Source organism: Thermobia domestica, chromosome 12 (genome assembly GCF_964235325.1).
Source record: "Thermobia domestica chromosome 12, izTheDome1.hap1.1, whole genome shotgun sequence".
In the NCBI taxonomy this organism is placed as follows: domain Eukaryota; kingdom Metazoa; phylum Arthropoda; class Insecta; order Zygentoma; family Lepismatidae; genus Thermobia; species Thermobia domestica.
The window spans coordinates 148,165,878-148,185,336 of NC_137465.1; the positions used below are offsets into that span (position 1 = coordinate 148,165,878).

Sequence of the window (19,459 nt, forward strand, 5' to 3'; positions counted from 1 at the left end):
ATTTTCTCTCAAAATATTTTCCCTTATCAGACAATTTCAAATTGTGAGTGAAAGTCTGTAGTCACCACATTTTAATTGATAATATCGTCTATGTCGGAAAATCATGTCAACTTTTGTTATCCAAACAAGATATTCTAACGGTCTTAATGAGATACGGCGCGCCACCAAGGATACAAAACTGAAATCTACAAAGCAGTAGAAAAGATTCCCTTCTAGAAACGGTGTTAAGGCGGCGTAGTAGTTGAAGGTTTGATTCAAACGGAGAGCATTGCCCCGGATATACAACGAGGCTTTTTCAAAGTAATAAAATTTCATGATCGACACATTTCAATGAAGGAATATGAAAATTTGGAACTCGTTGTCAGTTTTATACTGATTTAAATTGAATGTCTTCATTCATCCTGTATCTCAATGGGAAACAAACATCTTGTGTTACTGCCGAAAGAAAGAAAGAATAGACCAGCTCTCTCAATAGACAATGCCAAAAACACAGGGGCCAGATAAAACCAATCAACATAGGATGAAGTGGTCTCACATAGTGTTCAAATAAGTGCTAATTGGCCTCCCAAGTGGTGGGTGCTGAGCAGCAGAAATATGCCAGCCAGCCATCCAGGTCATGGACACTGAGGGAGTCAAGGGCTCAACAAATTCAATCCTTCCGCCCCTTCCAGTTGTCTCCTGACAGCTCACAAGGAAAAGAGGGAAAGAGGAGAACTGTAGCCACCCAGAGTGTTCACCGTCAAATGTAGCTGGTCACCCAACGGTGAAAGAGAGAGGGAGGTAATGCTTTCACCTGTTCACAAGATGGAAACTATGGCCAGTCAGGAAGAAATTATTGACAACTACCTATGCAAGCAGTCCCGTTTATCAGCTGCTGGGGGGCGGGGCTAGAAAGCTGTCTCTGTATTCAACTACGCATGCGTTATCACTCACATAGGATACTTGGTTTCTGTTGCCGGAGGAGTTGCGACAGAGCGGGCGTAGAGAAAGGATGTACGTACATATCTATGTTTCTGCAAAAAACGAACTTCCTTTCGCAGCTAAAAATAAATGAAAAATAAATAAATATTCATTCCTTTCCTGAGAGGATTCTGGAATCTGTTTTCTTATATATGAGGACATTTTATTCCTGTTCACAATTTTAACATATTTCTATTCGACTTTCCATAGGAAAGGAGAGGGCAAAAGACACATAGTGTTCGAGTAATCATTACGATCCAACCATGTGATGAATTTCCTATAGAATTTTTCTAACGAGTTTGTGTAACAAACGAAATAATTCATAAACAGAACTCCCTATAGAAGTAATCCATTAAAAATCATTAGAACCATGGATAATGCGGGATGCTGACGGGTAATCTTTCAGAACTACCTTGGAGGCTATGATAGACAAGATCATATTTTATTACATCACACCTTTTAATTTTAATTTGATCACACTTTTAGTACGCTCACACACAATGTTCGAGTAATTTATTACGAGAGAAATAAATGTAAAATTACAAGAGAAAAAAATCACGTTTCAAGGCTTATAACAGACTTCTGATGGTCTGAGCAACATTTTAATTTCATCATAATTGAAAATTATTTTTCGATTAAACAAGCGTGTAGGATCACGTTTCAAACAGCAAAGAAGTCATTCCACCTTACCAGGATCTACTCAAAACCACTTAATTGTCTGGCAATAAATCTATTTTCCCAGGGACCTGTCCAGCGATACCTGGGTTATTGACAAGGAAATACATACTGCAATAAAATAATTAAAAATCAATAGCTCTATTGTTGTGTGCCTTCTCGTCGACTTCTACTGACCAACTAATCAACTAAACAACAACTGCTCCGAGGTCGCATTGGACTAGGGACCCTCACCACAGCTGAAACCTCACGAAGATGCCTTGGGCTGAGGGGGTTTTCCTTCGAGACTAACAAAACCCTACAGGTGCCTTGGAGACTGCTTTCAGAGAAGGAGCACCGTGCAAAACACCAATCTCCTGGTCAATAAGAAAAGTATATTTATTCTTTGTAAATCAAAGACATTGTACTTAGGAATTTTTTAATAAATTCATGAAGGTAAAAAATACTAGCCCGGACCGCTACTTATAAAATCAATTCAATATAGACTTGTTAAGAGCTTCAAAATAATAACGCTGTCTTCATTTTAAAGAATATTTGGGTTGCATCATCTTGATTTTCTTATGACAGTTTTATCCACAGTTTCGAACTAGTTGAAACAAAAGTAGCCCGGTGCATGCAACCAAGACAAATTAACTTTCTGTTCAACCTGAAAATGAAGAAAATGGTGATTACGTATATTTCTGTTATACAGCTTGTAGACGATACAAGAGAACTTGAACAAGACTCTTGTTCAAGACCATTCAAGAATACTTGATGCAAAAGACGTCAGCACTGACGTCATTTTTGTCTTGAATTCAATAGTTTCCTTCAAGAAATTTCGTTTCGGTCCTGTTTTAAACAATCCAATTCAAGAGCATTCAATAGCCAATCAGCGCTCGAGTTCAGTGCAGGAAAATACAAAACAAGTATGATGGTGTCATGAGACAGAGCTTCTGTTTTTGAATAAATATATTTTCGTTACTCTTTTCCATAATTATCTGATATACCAAGTGTGCATTATGATAATAAACAAATGGTATTTGCGTCGGAAGTTATTGTTAGTATTTTTTGTTGTTAACATACATGATTTATATAGCTATAATGCTTGCATGCCCATAACTTTTGTTAAATTTTGAGGCAATGAGAAGTATAAGTATTAATTAGAGAATTTAATATACAAGAATACCAGGTGAAGATTAAGAAAGAAGAATCCATTAAATATATACATACACACACACACACACACACATATATATATATATATATATATATATATATATATATATATATATATATATATATATATATATATATATATATATATATATATATATATATAGACATATAACTGACTTTTCTTGATTTAATAAGACGTTTTGTACTGTTATCAATCTCTGATAATATCAAATAATTGCGCACAGATTAATAATATGCTCGCAAACTGAAGTATCCTGGAAATGATTACATGTTATCCTATTGTAATCTAATTATTTTATCACGAAATCCACACGTAGTATTTCAGAAGTTATTTCTTAAGGTAGAAGTTGCTTTCAGTCGTGCAGATTAATTTTACCAGTGCTTTCCCGTAAGGTACAAATGTGCATCCTAACATATGCTACATACAAGACAGTGCAATAATAATAATAATAATAATCATTAATAAATAAATAAAATCGATAATAAATAAATAAATGCTGTTTAACAGGGTTAGGGCAGGAGCATTGAAGGGTGTCCACGGTTGAGTACGTCCGTACGGAGCAGGCGCGTCATCGACGGAGGTTATAGTGCAAGAAACAAGAATAAGAATCACGGATAAATGAGAATAGTGCAACAAACCCTTGACATCGTATTCACTCATTTGAACTGAACTATAGCCGTTGTAATGATTTGATACTGATAACATTAAACTTCTAAACATAACATACTGGTTTCCAAATTATACAGGCATGTTCCGATAGTGGGAATTATTACGGTATCTCAGACAATCCTCCTTCATATACACTCACACATTTTAACAGTAAAATTACTATTCGTTTGACGGGTTGTTCTTAACCAGTACCAAATATGAGATAGATTTGTGAAGAAAGTCTGACGCAGATATGGGCGGTAAGTCCACTAGCTGAAGAAATATTATCATTGCTTCGTTTTTTTTTAGCCTTTTCTTTAAACGGTCTTCGATACCATAGCATAAATAACATCAAAATGCAGTCATTGCTTCGCGATGCATACAATTTTAGAAAAGAGTTCGATTTTTTTTAGTGTTGTTCTGTCATCAGCACGCCATTTGAAGATTGAGATTTAAAAAAAAAGACTTAGGATAGGGATCGATTTTATACATAAGCAGCACTTTACTTTTTTAACGTCAGCTAACGTAACCCGCATTTAATGTAAAAAGAACAAAATACTTAGTCAAAATTCGATGGGATTGCTGTAAAATCAATTAACATGTTTTCTAAATTATTTAACATAATCTATTAAATTACAAATATCTGCAGAAAGTTACGAAAAATATGCTAATGTTATAGTTATTCATGCGCAGGTCTGAACTAAATCAGTACGCAGTTTCGCTTTCATTTATTTTCATAGTTACAGTCACTTGCTTTGGACTGCCATCTATTAACAAGAATATAAAACAGATTCAATACCTCTATGATCGTGTAAAAGTTGTTTCAAGTCCATTCGAGACTCTTGTTCAAGTGTCTTGAACAATACTCCTTCGAACGTGTAAATTTGAAGTATTGAATGGTCTTGTTCAAGCTTCCTTGGATCGTCTACAAGAAGCATTAGGGTAGTTCATTCATGTTATTATAGGAACAGAATTTATTTAACTTTGTCTCAGTGCGGATGCTTGCTATTTTTAAAAGCCATTTCTGGCCATCTTTAGTTATTGATTTAGCTCACTTTTTCTAGTTGAGTGTTGGCGGCACTATTTATATGTGCAGATAAAGAAGAAAAACACAAAAAGTTCTACTGTGGCCATTCTTCTAGTGCATTGTGTGATCTGTGAGGAAAGGAGTTGAGCGGGACTTAATATTCCCTACGCTACATTTACGCTATCCTTTTTACATTTACACGTACATTCATCACCTATTTTCTGCTATTTCTTTTCATTTCATCTTACACATCCCACTTTCCTTCAACTCTTAGCCCTGTAAGCTTGACCTTCAGCCCTATTTCACTGTCTGAACTTTATTCCCAATTTTGACCTTTTCCTGATTTTGGCCTTTTTACCCGCTTGTGTCCTTTCCTCTTCCCGATTGTGCCATCTTTTATGCAATTTTGTTCCTGAATCACAAATCATCCTTGTGAGGTACACATAAGATAATTTTGCATTTGTAGCACATATGACTAGCTGGTTCCCTTTACCATTTAAACGTAATGGTATAGAAGAAGAAGAAGAAGTTGTAAACATTCTGTATGTGTTTTGTTCGTTGGTTTGATCGCTGCAACAGACGTTAATTACGTTAGTAAACAAGATCAAAAAAGTAGTGTCAAACGATCTGGTCAGGTGCTTTGTCATGTACGTAAAATGTCTGAAGGTAAGGGAAATTGCATTTTAGGTACTAATTTTTAGCAGCTGGTTAAATGGTACAAAAGTGTGTGAGTTCAGCAAATTCACCCGTTCCGTTTGTCAAATTCAGTAGTAAATTGATTGGTTAAACCGGTGTTGCCTGTTTTTTTTTCTTTTTTCCCAAGATTTCGTGCAGTTTTACTATATTGACCCACAGATTGTAAAATGTACAGAAAAATTCGGGCAAGTCTTTAATTTATGTCGAGAACAGGACCCAACAACACCTGTAGGACTTCTAACTCGTTCCTAATACAACTACTACTACTACTTCTATCTATACGGTGGATCCGTATAGGTTGCAGTATTACTATACGGATCCATAGTATCAATAGTAGTAATAGTAGGAACGGGTTACAACATAAAAAAACAACCATTTAAACTTTACTGTTCCCCTTACCTCACTTTCACTCATTCTTCCTCACAAACTTAAATATGCGAAATGACCCGGTAAATTTCCTAAAATTGGTCCGGCGATACAGCAGTTAACCCATAATTAGAATGTAATTTCTCATTTCTGAATAGTATATCGGCTGGAGCGGGCATAGTAAAGTTAACCCGGATGAACTTTACAAAGCCCGCTCCAGTTATACCACAATGGCGTAGGTAGTGCTCTTGAGCATTGGGACTATTTTCGACCGAAGAAACACACCGCCATGCTTAAAACAGGAACATGCTCACCAACACATTAAAATATTTCAGAAAATAAAAGAAATAATTAAGAAAAAAACGTAAATTACACGTGCTTCCTTAATACGTACAAGAAGAAACTGGAGCGTGTATTATCTCCCGGGATGAAAGTTTACAAAACCATTCCGGCTCTAACCCGGTATTTTAGATAACATCCTTTTCAATGCAGTGTGAATTATAAAGTTTGCCCTCGGGGCTGAAGTTTCCAAAGCACGCTCCAGCTGTATAACCCAATTCACAAATGGGGGCATGCCCCCAACCTCTCCAAATAATTTACGAAAAAACACTAATACTCATTTACGTAAGCAACATCTCCCTTCCGAAATATTATAATACACTGAAATAAACAAGACTACTTACCATATTAAAATGAAGAATCAAATCAGAAATCAAAAAACCCACAGCATGCATCATGCATCCAAATTCGTCGAGCAAGCGAAAGTTAATATATCAGTTCATATTCAATTAAACTTCGGCGACCTTCCTTAACATAACACTAAAGAAATATAAAATGAACAATCTGCTGCACACGTAACTTTGATTTTTCAAAAAAAATATTCCACGAAAGGCAGACGCACGCGAATATTCATCTAATAACACAACCATTACACATAGAAGTCATAATACGGACTTTCTGCTTGTCAAACAATCGCATTTAACAACTAAAGCAATGGCAGGTACAACACACAAAGCGCGCTCCACTCTACGTCACATAAAAGAATACATGCCTGCGCTATACGTCATATACATAATCACACCAGTGATGCCAACCTGAAACAATATGAAATCCCATGTGGAGAGGCAGAAAATCCCATTTTACATGTGAATTTCCCACGTTATACTAATTAAAAGTATGCTATCATATTAAAAATTAAATTTCTCTGTGTTAGTCACTTTTTACAATATCTAAATGAATAAGCCGTATATTCCGATCATCTTGAAAAAATCCCATATATGCTGCTTATTATTCCTTTCCGAGAAAATAAGGTCAAAAACTCCCACGATATGGGATTTTCCCCACAGGTTGACATCACTAAATCACACGATACTTAACCACGTGCAGCTAAACAAATGACAACGTCATCTGCTGATAGCTAACACTATAACCAAAAATAAAACAAAGAATACAAGAAGGAATAAATATAAACAAGAACTACTTTTCGATGCGCAAGACAACACTGGAGCGTGTATTGTAAAGTTTACCCGTTAATCCATGTATGATATAGGAATTAGTTCTTTCTGGAGGAAATAGACCGTTACGTATGGGAAGAGCAGATTCTCATCCATGCATCCCTGAGTAGATTAACTTTAACAGGACTGGACCGTAACAGATAGAAATACAGCGTGGTGACATATGCCACAGATAGTATGGTACAGATTGCAAATCCGGATCCATACATACATTCAGTGCATGTATACTTATTTTTTAATACATTCACTCCGTACCATAAACAATTTTTGGGATGTGGAGTTGCATTCCTCGGTGTAGACTTACTTTAGGATGGCTAAGTTTTCTTATGCCATAGAAACAATTGTGGAAAAAAAACAATGTTTCCACTTAGAGCTCGAATGCTATTTAATCTAATCAGGGCAGGGGGCCTGTCCAAGGATGTTCTCGTAGGGAACAGGCGCGTCAACGACGTTAGGTGTACATATAAACGAGGATAGCGGAAGAACACTGTATATGGCATTAAAAAAAAAATCTTACATGTTAGGTTAGGTATTTATACGTTATTATGGACGTTAGAAGTTAGTTTCGGATACGTTTTCATTACTTCCATATTTATTTTTTTGAAATAACATGACACAGGCTATTTCCATAAATTTCACAAATATGACCTTAACTTTTGGACACTTGTATTGTTACATATCATAAATTAACACATTGCCTTTAAATAAACTTCGCGTCACTTTACTTTGTATACTGTGCTTAATGGCTATCTTATGTGATATGTCTTACATATGAGACAGCTTTGGGGCACTTGTATAGACACACATTGACTTAGCACACTATCTTGAGATACAACAATACTTCATGTCTTCCATGTGCAGTGTTACATGATAAAGAACTTATACTACGCATTATGGTTTTCGATATTAAAACAGATGTTATTTTCGCATTGGTCTTTTCAAATAACATCACAGATTTCTTTCGAAAATTTTAAAAAATTGTGGTCCCAGATTCTTAAACAACACCAAAGATTCTTATGTAATTTAATGCGAAGAATGGATTGGTGATGGATTCCTGGTGGGGGCACTCGGTCGAAAAAGTGTAAAGAGCTTTATCAGGCCAGCCATCCTGAATGAGGTTGTCTTGGGTTTTCTTCATTCATACCAGGCAAATGCCGGGGTGGTACCTAACATATAGGTCCCAGGCCGCTTCTTTCCTTCCCTTTCCTCGGATAGTGTGTTCGCCGAGAAACGGTATCCCTCATACGTGACGGGCTAAATGGCCATAGATGCCCAAACCCCAGAAATTCAAATTGATTAGTTACGGTCCTTATTTCTGGAGGTGAACACATGAAGATCATTTTCAAGGTCGAATGTCAGAATACCCTACCGTAGCATTACGCTTCAGTGGACTATTGTGGGCGCATTTTTAGCACCATATGGTAAGCAGTTAACTCGATCCTAACTCAATATTGGATTTGGGTCGTTTTTGATATGTATCTTGAATTGCCTCCGGTGCCGCGGTGGCTCAATAGTAGAGCATTTACCACTGATATTTGGAGTCCGTGGTTCGATCCCAGCTCTCGGCAAATGAACTTTCTGGTGGATAGACGCCGTGTGCGTAGATTTTCTGGTTCTTCAGTTTCGTCTCACTTTCTTTATAATCTTCCAACTCACCATCATCGTCTTCGTTAGCCTCGATGCGTAATCGTGGGACGTTAAATGAAATCAAAAAGTAATTCACCAAAAAGTCTTGACAGATTGTCTCATTTCCACATCTTGACTCGAAGTTATATTTTTTGAGCGAAATAGCTGAATAGTCAACATAATTGTCTTACGGTCCAATTGATATCTCTGCGCAGACACAAAAGTTGGGAGTTTTAAAAGTGCTTTGTGTCACATAGCGAAGAACATTCACTAATCTGTGCTAGGTGGTCACTACAAGCTAGTATTGCTCGTAATTTACATAAGGAAAGGGTCAAGCTCTAGGGTCCGCCAGTGGTTGCCTTGGCTCAGTGGTAAAGCGTTCACCTCTGGTACATGGGGCCCTTTGTTCGTTCCCAGCTCGCGCCAAGTGAACTTTGTTGTGGACAAACACAATGTGCATGGGTTTTATCGGGGTTCTCTTGTTTCCTTCCACTTTCTTCATTCCACCATTTCATTCATTTCCCATCATCAACGTCTGCTTTAGCCTAGCCAACATAATCGTGGGACGTAAAACTTAAAAATTTCATTTCATTTAATTTTTCCTAGGGTACTCCCGGGGGTTTGTCTTGTAGTAGAACTGAAGGTTCTCGAAGGATAATATTTGGTCTAGGAATTAATTCGTGCGGGTGGACAAGAGATGGCGCAACGAACGGAGCGTCCCACAGTTCCGTGTATCCACACATGTGTTGCAAACCCCTGTCATCGCGTATCGTTCGTAGTATAGGGCAGTGGATTAAAGCGTCAACAACACCAGTTTGTAGTTTAGTGAACATGGCGCAATTTGTGCCTGATAAAGTGTTTTTGCGGGGTGTCCTGCTGCATTACTTTAACATGCAGAAAAGTGCGACTGAAAGTCATCGTATTTTGGTGGAAGTGTATGGTGACCATGCTCTAGCTGAGCGAACGTGTCAGAAGTGGTTTGCACAGTTTAGAAGTGGTGATTTCGGCTTGGCAGACCAAGAGCGAGCTGGACAGCCAAAAAAATTTCAAGACGAAGAATTGACAGCATTGCTCGAGCAGAATTCGTGTCAAACGCAGGAACAACTTGCAGCAGCATTAGGCGTTGATCAAACAACAGTCTCCAAACGCTTGAAAGCCATGGGAATGATTCAAAAGATGTCACATTGGGTTCCACATGAATTGAAAGACAGAGACGTTGAAAGACGAAAAACCATTTGCGAATTGCTGCTTCAATGACAGAGCAGAAAGGGGTTTCTGCATCGAATTATTACGGGTGATGAGAAGTGGATCCATTACGAGAACCCTAAACGAAAAAAGGCCTGGGTGAAACCAGGTGAACCAGGTCCATCACAACCAAAACGAGATATTCACTGTGCAAAGGTTATGCTGTGCATATGGTGGGATATGAAAGGTGTGGTGTACTATGAGCTGCTGCAACCGGGTGAAACTATGAATGGAGAACGTTATCGACGACAATTAATGCGTTTGAAGCAAGCTCTGGCCAGAACACGACCAGAATGGGAGAACAGACATGATAAACTTATTGTTCAACATCATAACGCTCGCCCACATGTCGCAAAACCGGTCAAAACCTATTTAGAAAATGTCGGATGGGTAAGTTTTACCCCACCCGCCGTATTCACCAGACGTTGCTCCTTCGGACTACTACTTGTTCGATTGCATGAACAACGATTTGATTGGACAGCGGTTTACTTCTTCAGAAGATATCGAAACATGGGTCTCTGACTGGATCGCTTCCAAGGATGAGGACTTCTTTCGCCACGGAATCCGTACATTGCCTGACAGATGGGCGAAAGTGGTGGCTAGCGATGGACAATATTTTTCTTAAGGTATTTATGTATTTTGTGTTTGTACTACAGCTTCAATGTGTGCGTACCAACCGCACGAATTAATTCCTAGACCAAATAGAAAATACGTGGGATCTCACGGCAAATCCCAGATACAAAAAGCCGTATTTATTGTTAATTAAAGAAATAATTGATTAACAATTTATTTAATAATCACTAGATACAGCTCAGAGGCCATTTTACACTGGATATCTAACAGCAATAACAATGGGAAGGATTTGGGATGGTTTCAGCCAGAGTCTGTTTAGTAGGTAGGACAGAAAAACCCCAGTCAGTATGGTTGGCAATGGGAATCGAACCCACGACCTCCCGAATGCGAAGCCAACGCTCTACCTCTTGAGCTACTCAGGATTCACAACATTCCATAGAATAATATATATATATTAGGAAGGCCAGATACGGATATTTTTGGATTCGGATACGGAAATTCGGGTGTTCCGAATCAGCAAAGTTTTCGAAATCATTGACAAAGTGATTTTCAATCTTATGCTTAAAATAAGATTTTAAGACACGTGTGGCATGTGATCGTGTGACGGCCTTGCGTTCACTTCATTCTGTCAATATTTGATTTTCGTGCCTTAATATGTCACAGTTACTCCAAATTTGATTGACTAAAACAGTCGACTTTGGTGAGAGCAATCTCACTGTCAGATTCGATTCTAGTGGAAACACTTAATCGAGAAGGTAGTAAATCTTTTGTAAAGCGGTCGCCTTGATTGAAGTTTGTCCTTTGTTTGCTGTAACACTAGTCAAATGTTGGGATGAAACCTTAGTCGCAAGCCCAGACATCTTCATTAGGCTCAGGCTGGTTCCTTTCCTAATCCTTTCTGAGTTATTGTGGTCACTGAATGACGCCACAATAATGGGCTCGTGATGGGCTAGGTCATAGCTAATAGAACAGCCCATAAAATATAGAACAAATCAAATTAAGGAGCAACTTCCTTTTCTTGCTCTTGATGATCTATTTTTTTCTTTCTTTAAAAATACGTTTTTCTGTGACCGTACCACCTCAGTTAGTATTGAAAATTGTAGTAGAGATAAAGTTCTAAATGTCAATTAATGTATTAATGTATCTGTATACAAAATACCATATGCAGCCTCGAGTAGTAACACGTATCTTTATAATTAGTCATCCACCGCTATTAAGTCTGAATAGGTTGTATAAGGAGCTTTATCATTCACGCAAACACATAGGCGGATCCAGGGGGAAGGCAAAGAGTCGTTCGCCGCTACCCAGCTGCACCATTAACAGTGTACTTTAGTAGTAATTTGTGGGAATTTCAGATCATCTAAGTAATTTTTCACTGCTAGCATCCCTAATAGTCCATCCGTCCCCCCTCCCTCAGAAGTCCGTCCTGGATCTGCACCTACGTAAACATAATATATATATAACTCATTCAAGAGTACATTTTGTTGGCTTTTTTACATTTTTATTTTAAAATTTTGTCATTTCTCGTGTACTTATGCAATTTTGTCCACAGGCATACATGCAATTTCCAGTCATTACGCAGATACATTTATATACTTACTAGCTTGCGGCTAGTTGGGAGCTTCGCCACCAGACCCCCGTTACTGCTCGGCCTACGGCCTCGCACCACAAAAGCCTCTGATCACACTCAATTTAAAAGAAAATGTTCGGGGATTCGCCCTCAGACCCTCTGATATCTCATTTGATCGGCTACGGCCTCGTACCTCGTAAACCTACAACCATACCGAATCTCAGTTCAAATATCAAGTTGTATGTAGTAACATTCCGGTATCCCGAGATATACCGAATTTCAGTGCGAGTACGTGGGGGCTTTCCCCCCAGCCCACACATTTGCTCGGTCTACGGCCTCGCATATCATACGCCTGCAAACAACGAATTTTTGTTCAAATAACAAGTTTCATTTCTTTAACATTCCAGGATTCCAAGATATGAAAATCTTTTCTTCCCGTCTAAGACATACTTCAAAAAACGCGTGAGTATGTATTTAATTATTTCAAATGAAAAGTCCAAATACCAAATTCCATGCTCCTAACCTTCAGAGGTTCCCAAGATATCGACATGTTATAATAATAATTACAATCCCCACCTCTTTTCTTCCCCTTAAAAAGAATCAAAAACGCTGAAACACGTGTCAGATTATTTTCAATGAGAAATCCAAATACCTAATTTCAAGTCTCTAACCTTAAAGGATTGAACACATTAATACAATAATTATAATCCCCACCTAATTTTCTTCCCGCCCTTTTTCTTTCCTTCTGGGCCATATATCAAAAAACGCTGAAATACGTAACTAATTATTTTAAGTGAGGAGTCCAAATACCAAATTCCATGTTTCTAACCCTTTAAGTTTTCGAGATATCGGCATATTATTATATTAATTGCAATAATTGCAATTCCCAACCCTTTTTTAATTTCTACATCTTTCCTGCCCCTTCTAATTTAAATATGAAAAAACAAGTATCAAATTATTTTCAATGAGAAACTCAAATGCCAAATTTGAAGTATCTAACGTCAAGGATTTCGCAGATACAACCATTTTAGTGAAATATTTTCCACTCCATTTCCCCCCTCCTCGTCGAATTTCCCGAAGTCCTTCCTTACGTCACATCGTATACACTGTCAAAATTTCAAGTTTCTAGCTTAAGCGGTTTGACCTGTACGGTGATCACTCACTCACTCATTCCGTCACTCAGGACTTTGCCCTTTTTATATAGAGAGATTTAAGATTTGATGGGAAAGCCATAGATTTTGTTCTAAGACCGTCAGTGTCTTAGAGATGTAATCGCTTTAACTGTAAACTGGTGTAAACTTTAAGCAACCAACTGACTGATGTGCGTGTATATGTATTATGTAAATTACCGCTTATGATATTTATTTCTAAAAAAATAGAAATAATGACGAAAATTAAAATACATCCATGATTTTAGCGTAATGCTCCAGGAGTTCACATCATTGGATTAATCATAAGAGCCGACTGTATAAGATACATTAATTTCCAATGCGGGAAAAAAGAAAATATGCAGCATTACTACGCACTTTTTCCAGCGTTATAACTCAAACTGAAAATATTATCATAGGTCTCACAAACAATCGAATTTTAATCCCAACAGAGTGGCCCAATAATATACAGAGTGGAAAAGTATAAATTTTAGTCACGATTGTATTTTACTTTTGAACTTGAAAGGTTACAGCCACAAAACTATTTAATTTATTTTCTCTGTAAAGTCATTCTTATCTACTAAATGCAACATTTCCTGCTGTTTCTGGATCTAAAGTTGAAACTTCAAGACGTAGAGCCGCAAGTAGCCCTGTCAGTTTGTATTTTGTCTTAATGGCACAGATAGCAGAGAAAGTTGATGCACGGAAAAGTACGTGTAGTTGGAAAAGTTAATAATAATTTCAAAGCTTTCTGCTCAGATCGGGGTAACTGGTTTAGTGATTTGTTTCTGAATCAGGAGTTGAGAATTACATCAGAACATTAAACAAAATAAAGAAAAAAATCGAACCTACGCAAACGGGCGATGAATATAACGTAGATAATAGAAAGCATGCAGTGCAAGTGGAACCTGCATGAACGTGGCTGGGATGACCTGAAGAAGTTTTAGCTGAGGTCCCATATTGGAAATTGGGAGTGTGATAGAAGTCAGCATACCATCCGTGCGTATTACATGACAGGTTACATTGCAGTTCAAATGAGGTGGAAACACAAAATCTGGTCAACTGGAACCAACACCACGCAGTTCGAAAGTGCAAGAAACTAAGTGTCCAAATCTGCCTATGACATTGCAGCTGTGGTTGGCAAATCAGCACGAATAGTCTAGTGGAGTTTCCAGACAATGGGACTGTACTAACGTGTCGTAAAAACTGCTTATAAAAATGCTAGTTCTTAGTCAGAAGTTGACAGTAAATATAAAAATTATAGACATACCAAGATTCACGATAATTTCACCATCCTATGATGAAATACAGTGACGTAAGTATTATGGTACGGATGCAGTTTGAAAAGACGGTTGCAGTAGATCCCTTTCTTGCGATGAGCATATCTATGCTGGTATTGCAAGACATATTGTAACGGGGAGCCGCGAAATGTATGGATGGCAAGGGTACTATTTCGTAATATAGGGCAGACTTAAGCAGTCGCGAGAAGAAACAAAATTGGGTTAATACTGTGCTGTGTGGCCCGAACATAAATCATATACAAAATGTCTTACATTTCCTACAACTAAAACTTCACATAAACCTACAAACGAACTATAGTTGCTTGAGGCACTTTGTGACGAATGTCACCATCTGTCACAGGATGTAATCCATGGCTTACTAGATACAATGCCACATAGGAAGAAGCTTTACCTAGTGCTGAAGAGGTCTGCACTGTAACAATAACTACATATTTATATTTCGGATGGCTATTTACATATTCCGTGTTGGTGTAATTGAAATTAATAAATTTTCTAATGCGTATCGGCAACTGAAAGCAGAGTTATCTTAACGACAAACTAGAGAATAACGATAAGGGAAACTCTTTTTCCACGTGGTTGCTTCGCTGAAGTCCTTGAAAATGGATAGTCACCAAATGAATCCGAAATACTGAAAATTATTTCATCCTACTAGGAATACTAAAAGATTAGTACATTTTTTATATTCTATACAACATTTTGTACTCCACATACCCCACCATCAGAATAACAGAGAAAACTTGAAATTAGCAAATTATAAATTTCCTGGCCCTGAACATATACACGAAGGGAAACAAATTCTACACTGATGTTTACTGAGAGATGCAATATATACAGGAAAATTCAGCACACGAAATAAAACAAACGCTAACCTTTGGAAGAATTTCTTTTGCCAAACCTCTATTATATTCTATTGATAATGACAGAACAGTTAAAATCAGCTGTTTATGAAACATCTTACAGAAAAAGTGGATACAGGATTGGCACCTTAAAAAAGAAATGGTCAGATCAGGTTGAAAAATTGCTCAAAATGGATAATAAATAAAAAATGGTAATACAAACGTTGATAAGTATGTCTGTATTTTATTCGGTTCCAGACAAATGACAGGGAGTTCTCAGGAATCATAATTTCAACACATCATTAGTGCTCCCAAAGAACATAAAGAAAAATTTAGCAAATTATAAAAGTTTCTTCACTAATTTTCTAAATTCTGCAGGTGTCTATGGAGTCCCATATACCTGAAGACATACTGTAATAAGAATGAAGAAAAGCACACACTGAACTGAAAGAATATATTTGTGGTTCATGAACATAATGTCTACCTAACATCGGGCGTTTCAAATCACCTGAAAGGTAATAAAATAAAACATTGAAAAAATGAAAGTGATCAAAAAATCTTCATCATTCATAGAAAGAAAGGGATACCAGACCTTTTTTTAGATTCGAACAAGTGAATCAAAAGTAAATTCCGACATGAGCACTCTGGACAGAAGTTGAAATAATTTCGTTGACACCTTCACCTTTGTTGCCAATCACGAAAGAAGAACACAAAGATTTGTAATGTTTATACTATGTAGCTTCGAGAAGGTTCTATTCACTGGTGTAAATATTTTATTTATTTATTTATTTATTTATTTGTTGTCATTGTCTTCCTTTTATATTTTGCCAATACCGCCAGTTGTCAGTGAAGATTCCAAGTTTAACATGTTTGCTTTAGCTCCACTGTGACAGGATACAGAAAAGCTTGAATTTATTAAAATTTGTAACTTGTGTTCTTTTATTTTCCAGAGGTTGAAATAAGTCTCCTGGTGATCATCCTTGATACCAACCCAAGGCAGCAGATCATTCGCAGGGAAAGTCGGATTCTTACGCAATGCGTGGAATCGGTAATAGCTTTTGCCAATTCCCACCTTATGTTGAAACCGAAAAATAAGTTAGCTGTTTTAGCATGTCATTCAAAAGCAAGGTAAGCTTTACCAGTTTAAATATATATATAAATTTATTTTAGGTTGTCTAAAAAGCAGGGTTGGCAAAAACCATGGTTTTTATTTTTTTTTTTTTTTAAAAAAGCAGGGTTTTCTTTTGTTTAAACCCGGTTTTATTGGTTTAAACCAGGTTTTTTTGGTTTAAATAATTTACTCAATGTATTTATATTAAATATGGATAGAAATTAGTTTGTTTCGCCTTGAATGCAACAAGGTTATGCTGGAAGGGGTGACAAGCTTAAAGTGGAATCCAAACCGCTTCTCGGCTTACATCCAAGAGAAATTGTCCATTTGGTCACGAAACCGGGACTAATTGGTCACAAATGCGATTGCCGACTCACTCACGAAGGACTCCTGATAAAAATATGTTGTACTGATCTTTACATAGGCCTACTTGTTAATATAATTGTCAAGAGTTATTTCAGAAGGACAAAAAGAGAAACACTTACACAAGTAAAAACATTATACAGAATTATATGTAAATCGGGAAACTCCCGCCTTAGCCATTGGGAAAATCCTGTTATTACTTTAAATGTATTTGTATGTAAAATTTTAAGGTCAACGTATCATAATCACTACGCTAAAACTGAGGTATTAAATTACAAAATTGGTATGTTGATATCATTCAATAAAATTAAAACCAAGTCAAATCCAAGCTGATGTTGGAAGCTACGTAGGCAGTTGATAAATTTTGCCAATTTCTATCAATATATTCAAGCAACGTTGGCTTTATAAAACAACAGGCATTCATTCAAATAAAAATATACAATTTGGTTTCATTTCGTATGTTTAGGCTTAACATCCTTATGAAATTCCAAGGTTATCACGGAGAAGACTTTCGCTTAGAGGGACACCTCGAATCGTTACTGAGTTTACACTTGAAAGATGGGTGGTGGTTCGACCGAGAATTGAACACGGGACCCCTTGATTAAAAGGTGAAAAGTAGATAAACGTAATGCGGATGGTTTGATATGTGGAAACGTCACCATGAAGTTCACACGATTTAAAGCATTTTTCGTTTTTTTTTTTGGGGGGGGGGGGGTTAAACCAGTTGGTTAAAAAAAAAAACACCTGTTTTAAACCGTGGTTTAACCACCTTGGATTAAACCAGCCAACCCTGCTAAGAAGTATTGAGGTCATGGAGGTCAAAATTGAGAATACATTTATTGTGATTTGAAAATAATATTATGGAACCATTCCTCTTTTGAAACTAACTTAAACATCTTTCAGAGAGTTTTGCACAGATCGAAACAAATAATAGTCTGATGGTACCAGGTCCATGTTTACACTGAATGAATTAAAACCTCCCAGCCAACTACTCTACATTTATGACGGTCGTTAAATTTATATGCGATCTGGCTTTGTCAGCTTGGTACACCCATTTTGTTGACAAGTTCCGGCCTTTCTTTTGAATTGTTAGGTGAACTCTCGTTAAGTACAGGCAATACAGGTTTACCTGACGGCAGCAGCTTATGATGCCCTTCTAATCCCACCAAACGCCTGTCAGCTATTAAATGACGTGATATTGATGCTCTGAGATTTGAAACACTAACACCATCTCGGGAGCAAAAAGGCTGAATACTTTTAAGACTACCTAAAATGATTGTTGGTATTTAATATTATTCATTTTGAAGTTAATTAGCTTTAGATGTCTCATATATCTCATAGGGAATTATTTCTATCAAATCGAACCGTGAACATTGCTCAACAAAGGTTAGGAAGTTCTTTGCTTAATTATACATTAAAATTTTGTGGGAAACATAGTCGACTTAGTACTTTGGTGATTTGAAGATAATTGAAGATGATTGATAATTGAAGAGATTTCATTTCTTTTATTTTTATACATTGAAACTAATTCGTCGTTACGTAGTAGCTACATCAAATTATTTAAGAAACTCGCATTATCCCATGACATTTTTCATTTATTGCTCTGTAAATTGGCGACCTGTCTATCTTGGAACTTGGCTGCAGTGAATCAACATTAATTCTATGCTATTAATGAAGAATTTCACCTCTGTTTGTTGGACATCTACATCAATTTAATTTCTTAGAAATCTTTTTAGAACGCACGTTTTACTGTTGTAAGTTTCAGGTTAATAAACCCATAGATAAAGGAGAAAAGTTTATCCATTGAAAGCAACTTCTCCAAAAAATAGAGGAGGCGATCGTACTATTTATCGCTGTTTGTGTAATGTCTTAAATATTAAAATATTTCTACATTATAAGAAATCTGACATCCAGTTCAGATGGATTTATGAGTTACTTATGTACTTTGTTTTTGTTACGTGCTTGAATTATTTTCCTTTTGGGGAGCTTGCAAAAATGACAGTCATGTTGCAAAGTGAAAAGATAAAGAAAAAATAACAATACAAGTCGTCGTCTAGTTCCTCTGCTTGCAGATCAACAGTAGATGTATGGGTGAATATAGGTGTTTATAAATCCTTAACAGGGTTCCTTTTGTGTCTCGTTACATAGAAGGGTGAGACAATGTGGTGTTTCCAATATTTTTTGAAATGGATATCATCTGTATCTGTCGTCGTAGGTGGAAGAAAGAAAATAATGAAGAGTAGCTGTAGCGTTTCATAGGAAGCGTTGAAATTTCATTATTTAAATCATATTATGCGAATGTTTAACTGCTTACATATTTATTAGAAAAAAATCCACCTACATTGCATCTATGACATAATCATAACAACAAAATGTGGTCCCGCGTAATGTAGTCGCTAACGCTTTCGGCTTTGGTGCGAGTGATCCAGGGTTCGATTCCCACTGGGGACACTTGGTCGAAAAAGTGTAAAAGCATATCCTAACCAGCTATCGTGAGTGAGGTTTTCCTTATTCACACCAGCCAAATGTCATGCTGGTTCCAGGCAGTTTCCTTTTTTCCTCCCCAATTCCCCGGGTAGTGTGATCACTTAGGGACGTCATTCCTCATACGTGATAGGCATGG

The 19,459-nt window shown here is 37.0% G+C and overlaps 1 protein-coding gene across 2 annotated transcripts in view; it reads left to right on the top strand.

Annotated features, from left to right (window-relative positions):
- The first annotated feature begins 4,994 nt into the window (after positions 1-4,994).
- Positions 4,995-19,459, top strand: part of Tfb4 (transcription factor B4) — an 80,851-nt gene continuing 66,386 nt past the window's right edge. The window contains exons 1-2 of one of the 2 annotated variants that reach the window (XM_081734249.1): positions 4,995-5,153; positions 16,313-16,490. In XM_081734249.1, the coding sequence (XP_081590375.1) occupies positions 5,144-5,153; positions 16,313-16,490 (188 nt within the window). In that variant the 5' untranslated portion in view covers positions 4,995-5,143. The remainder of the gene's footprint in view (positions 5,154-16,312; positions 16,491-19,459) is intronic. The other variant, XM_081734250.1, reaches the window with a different exon arrangement.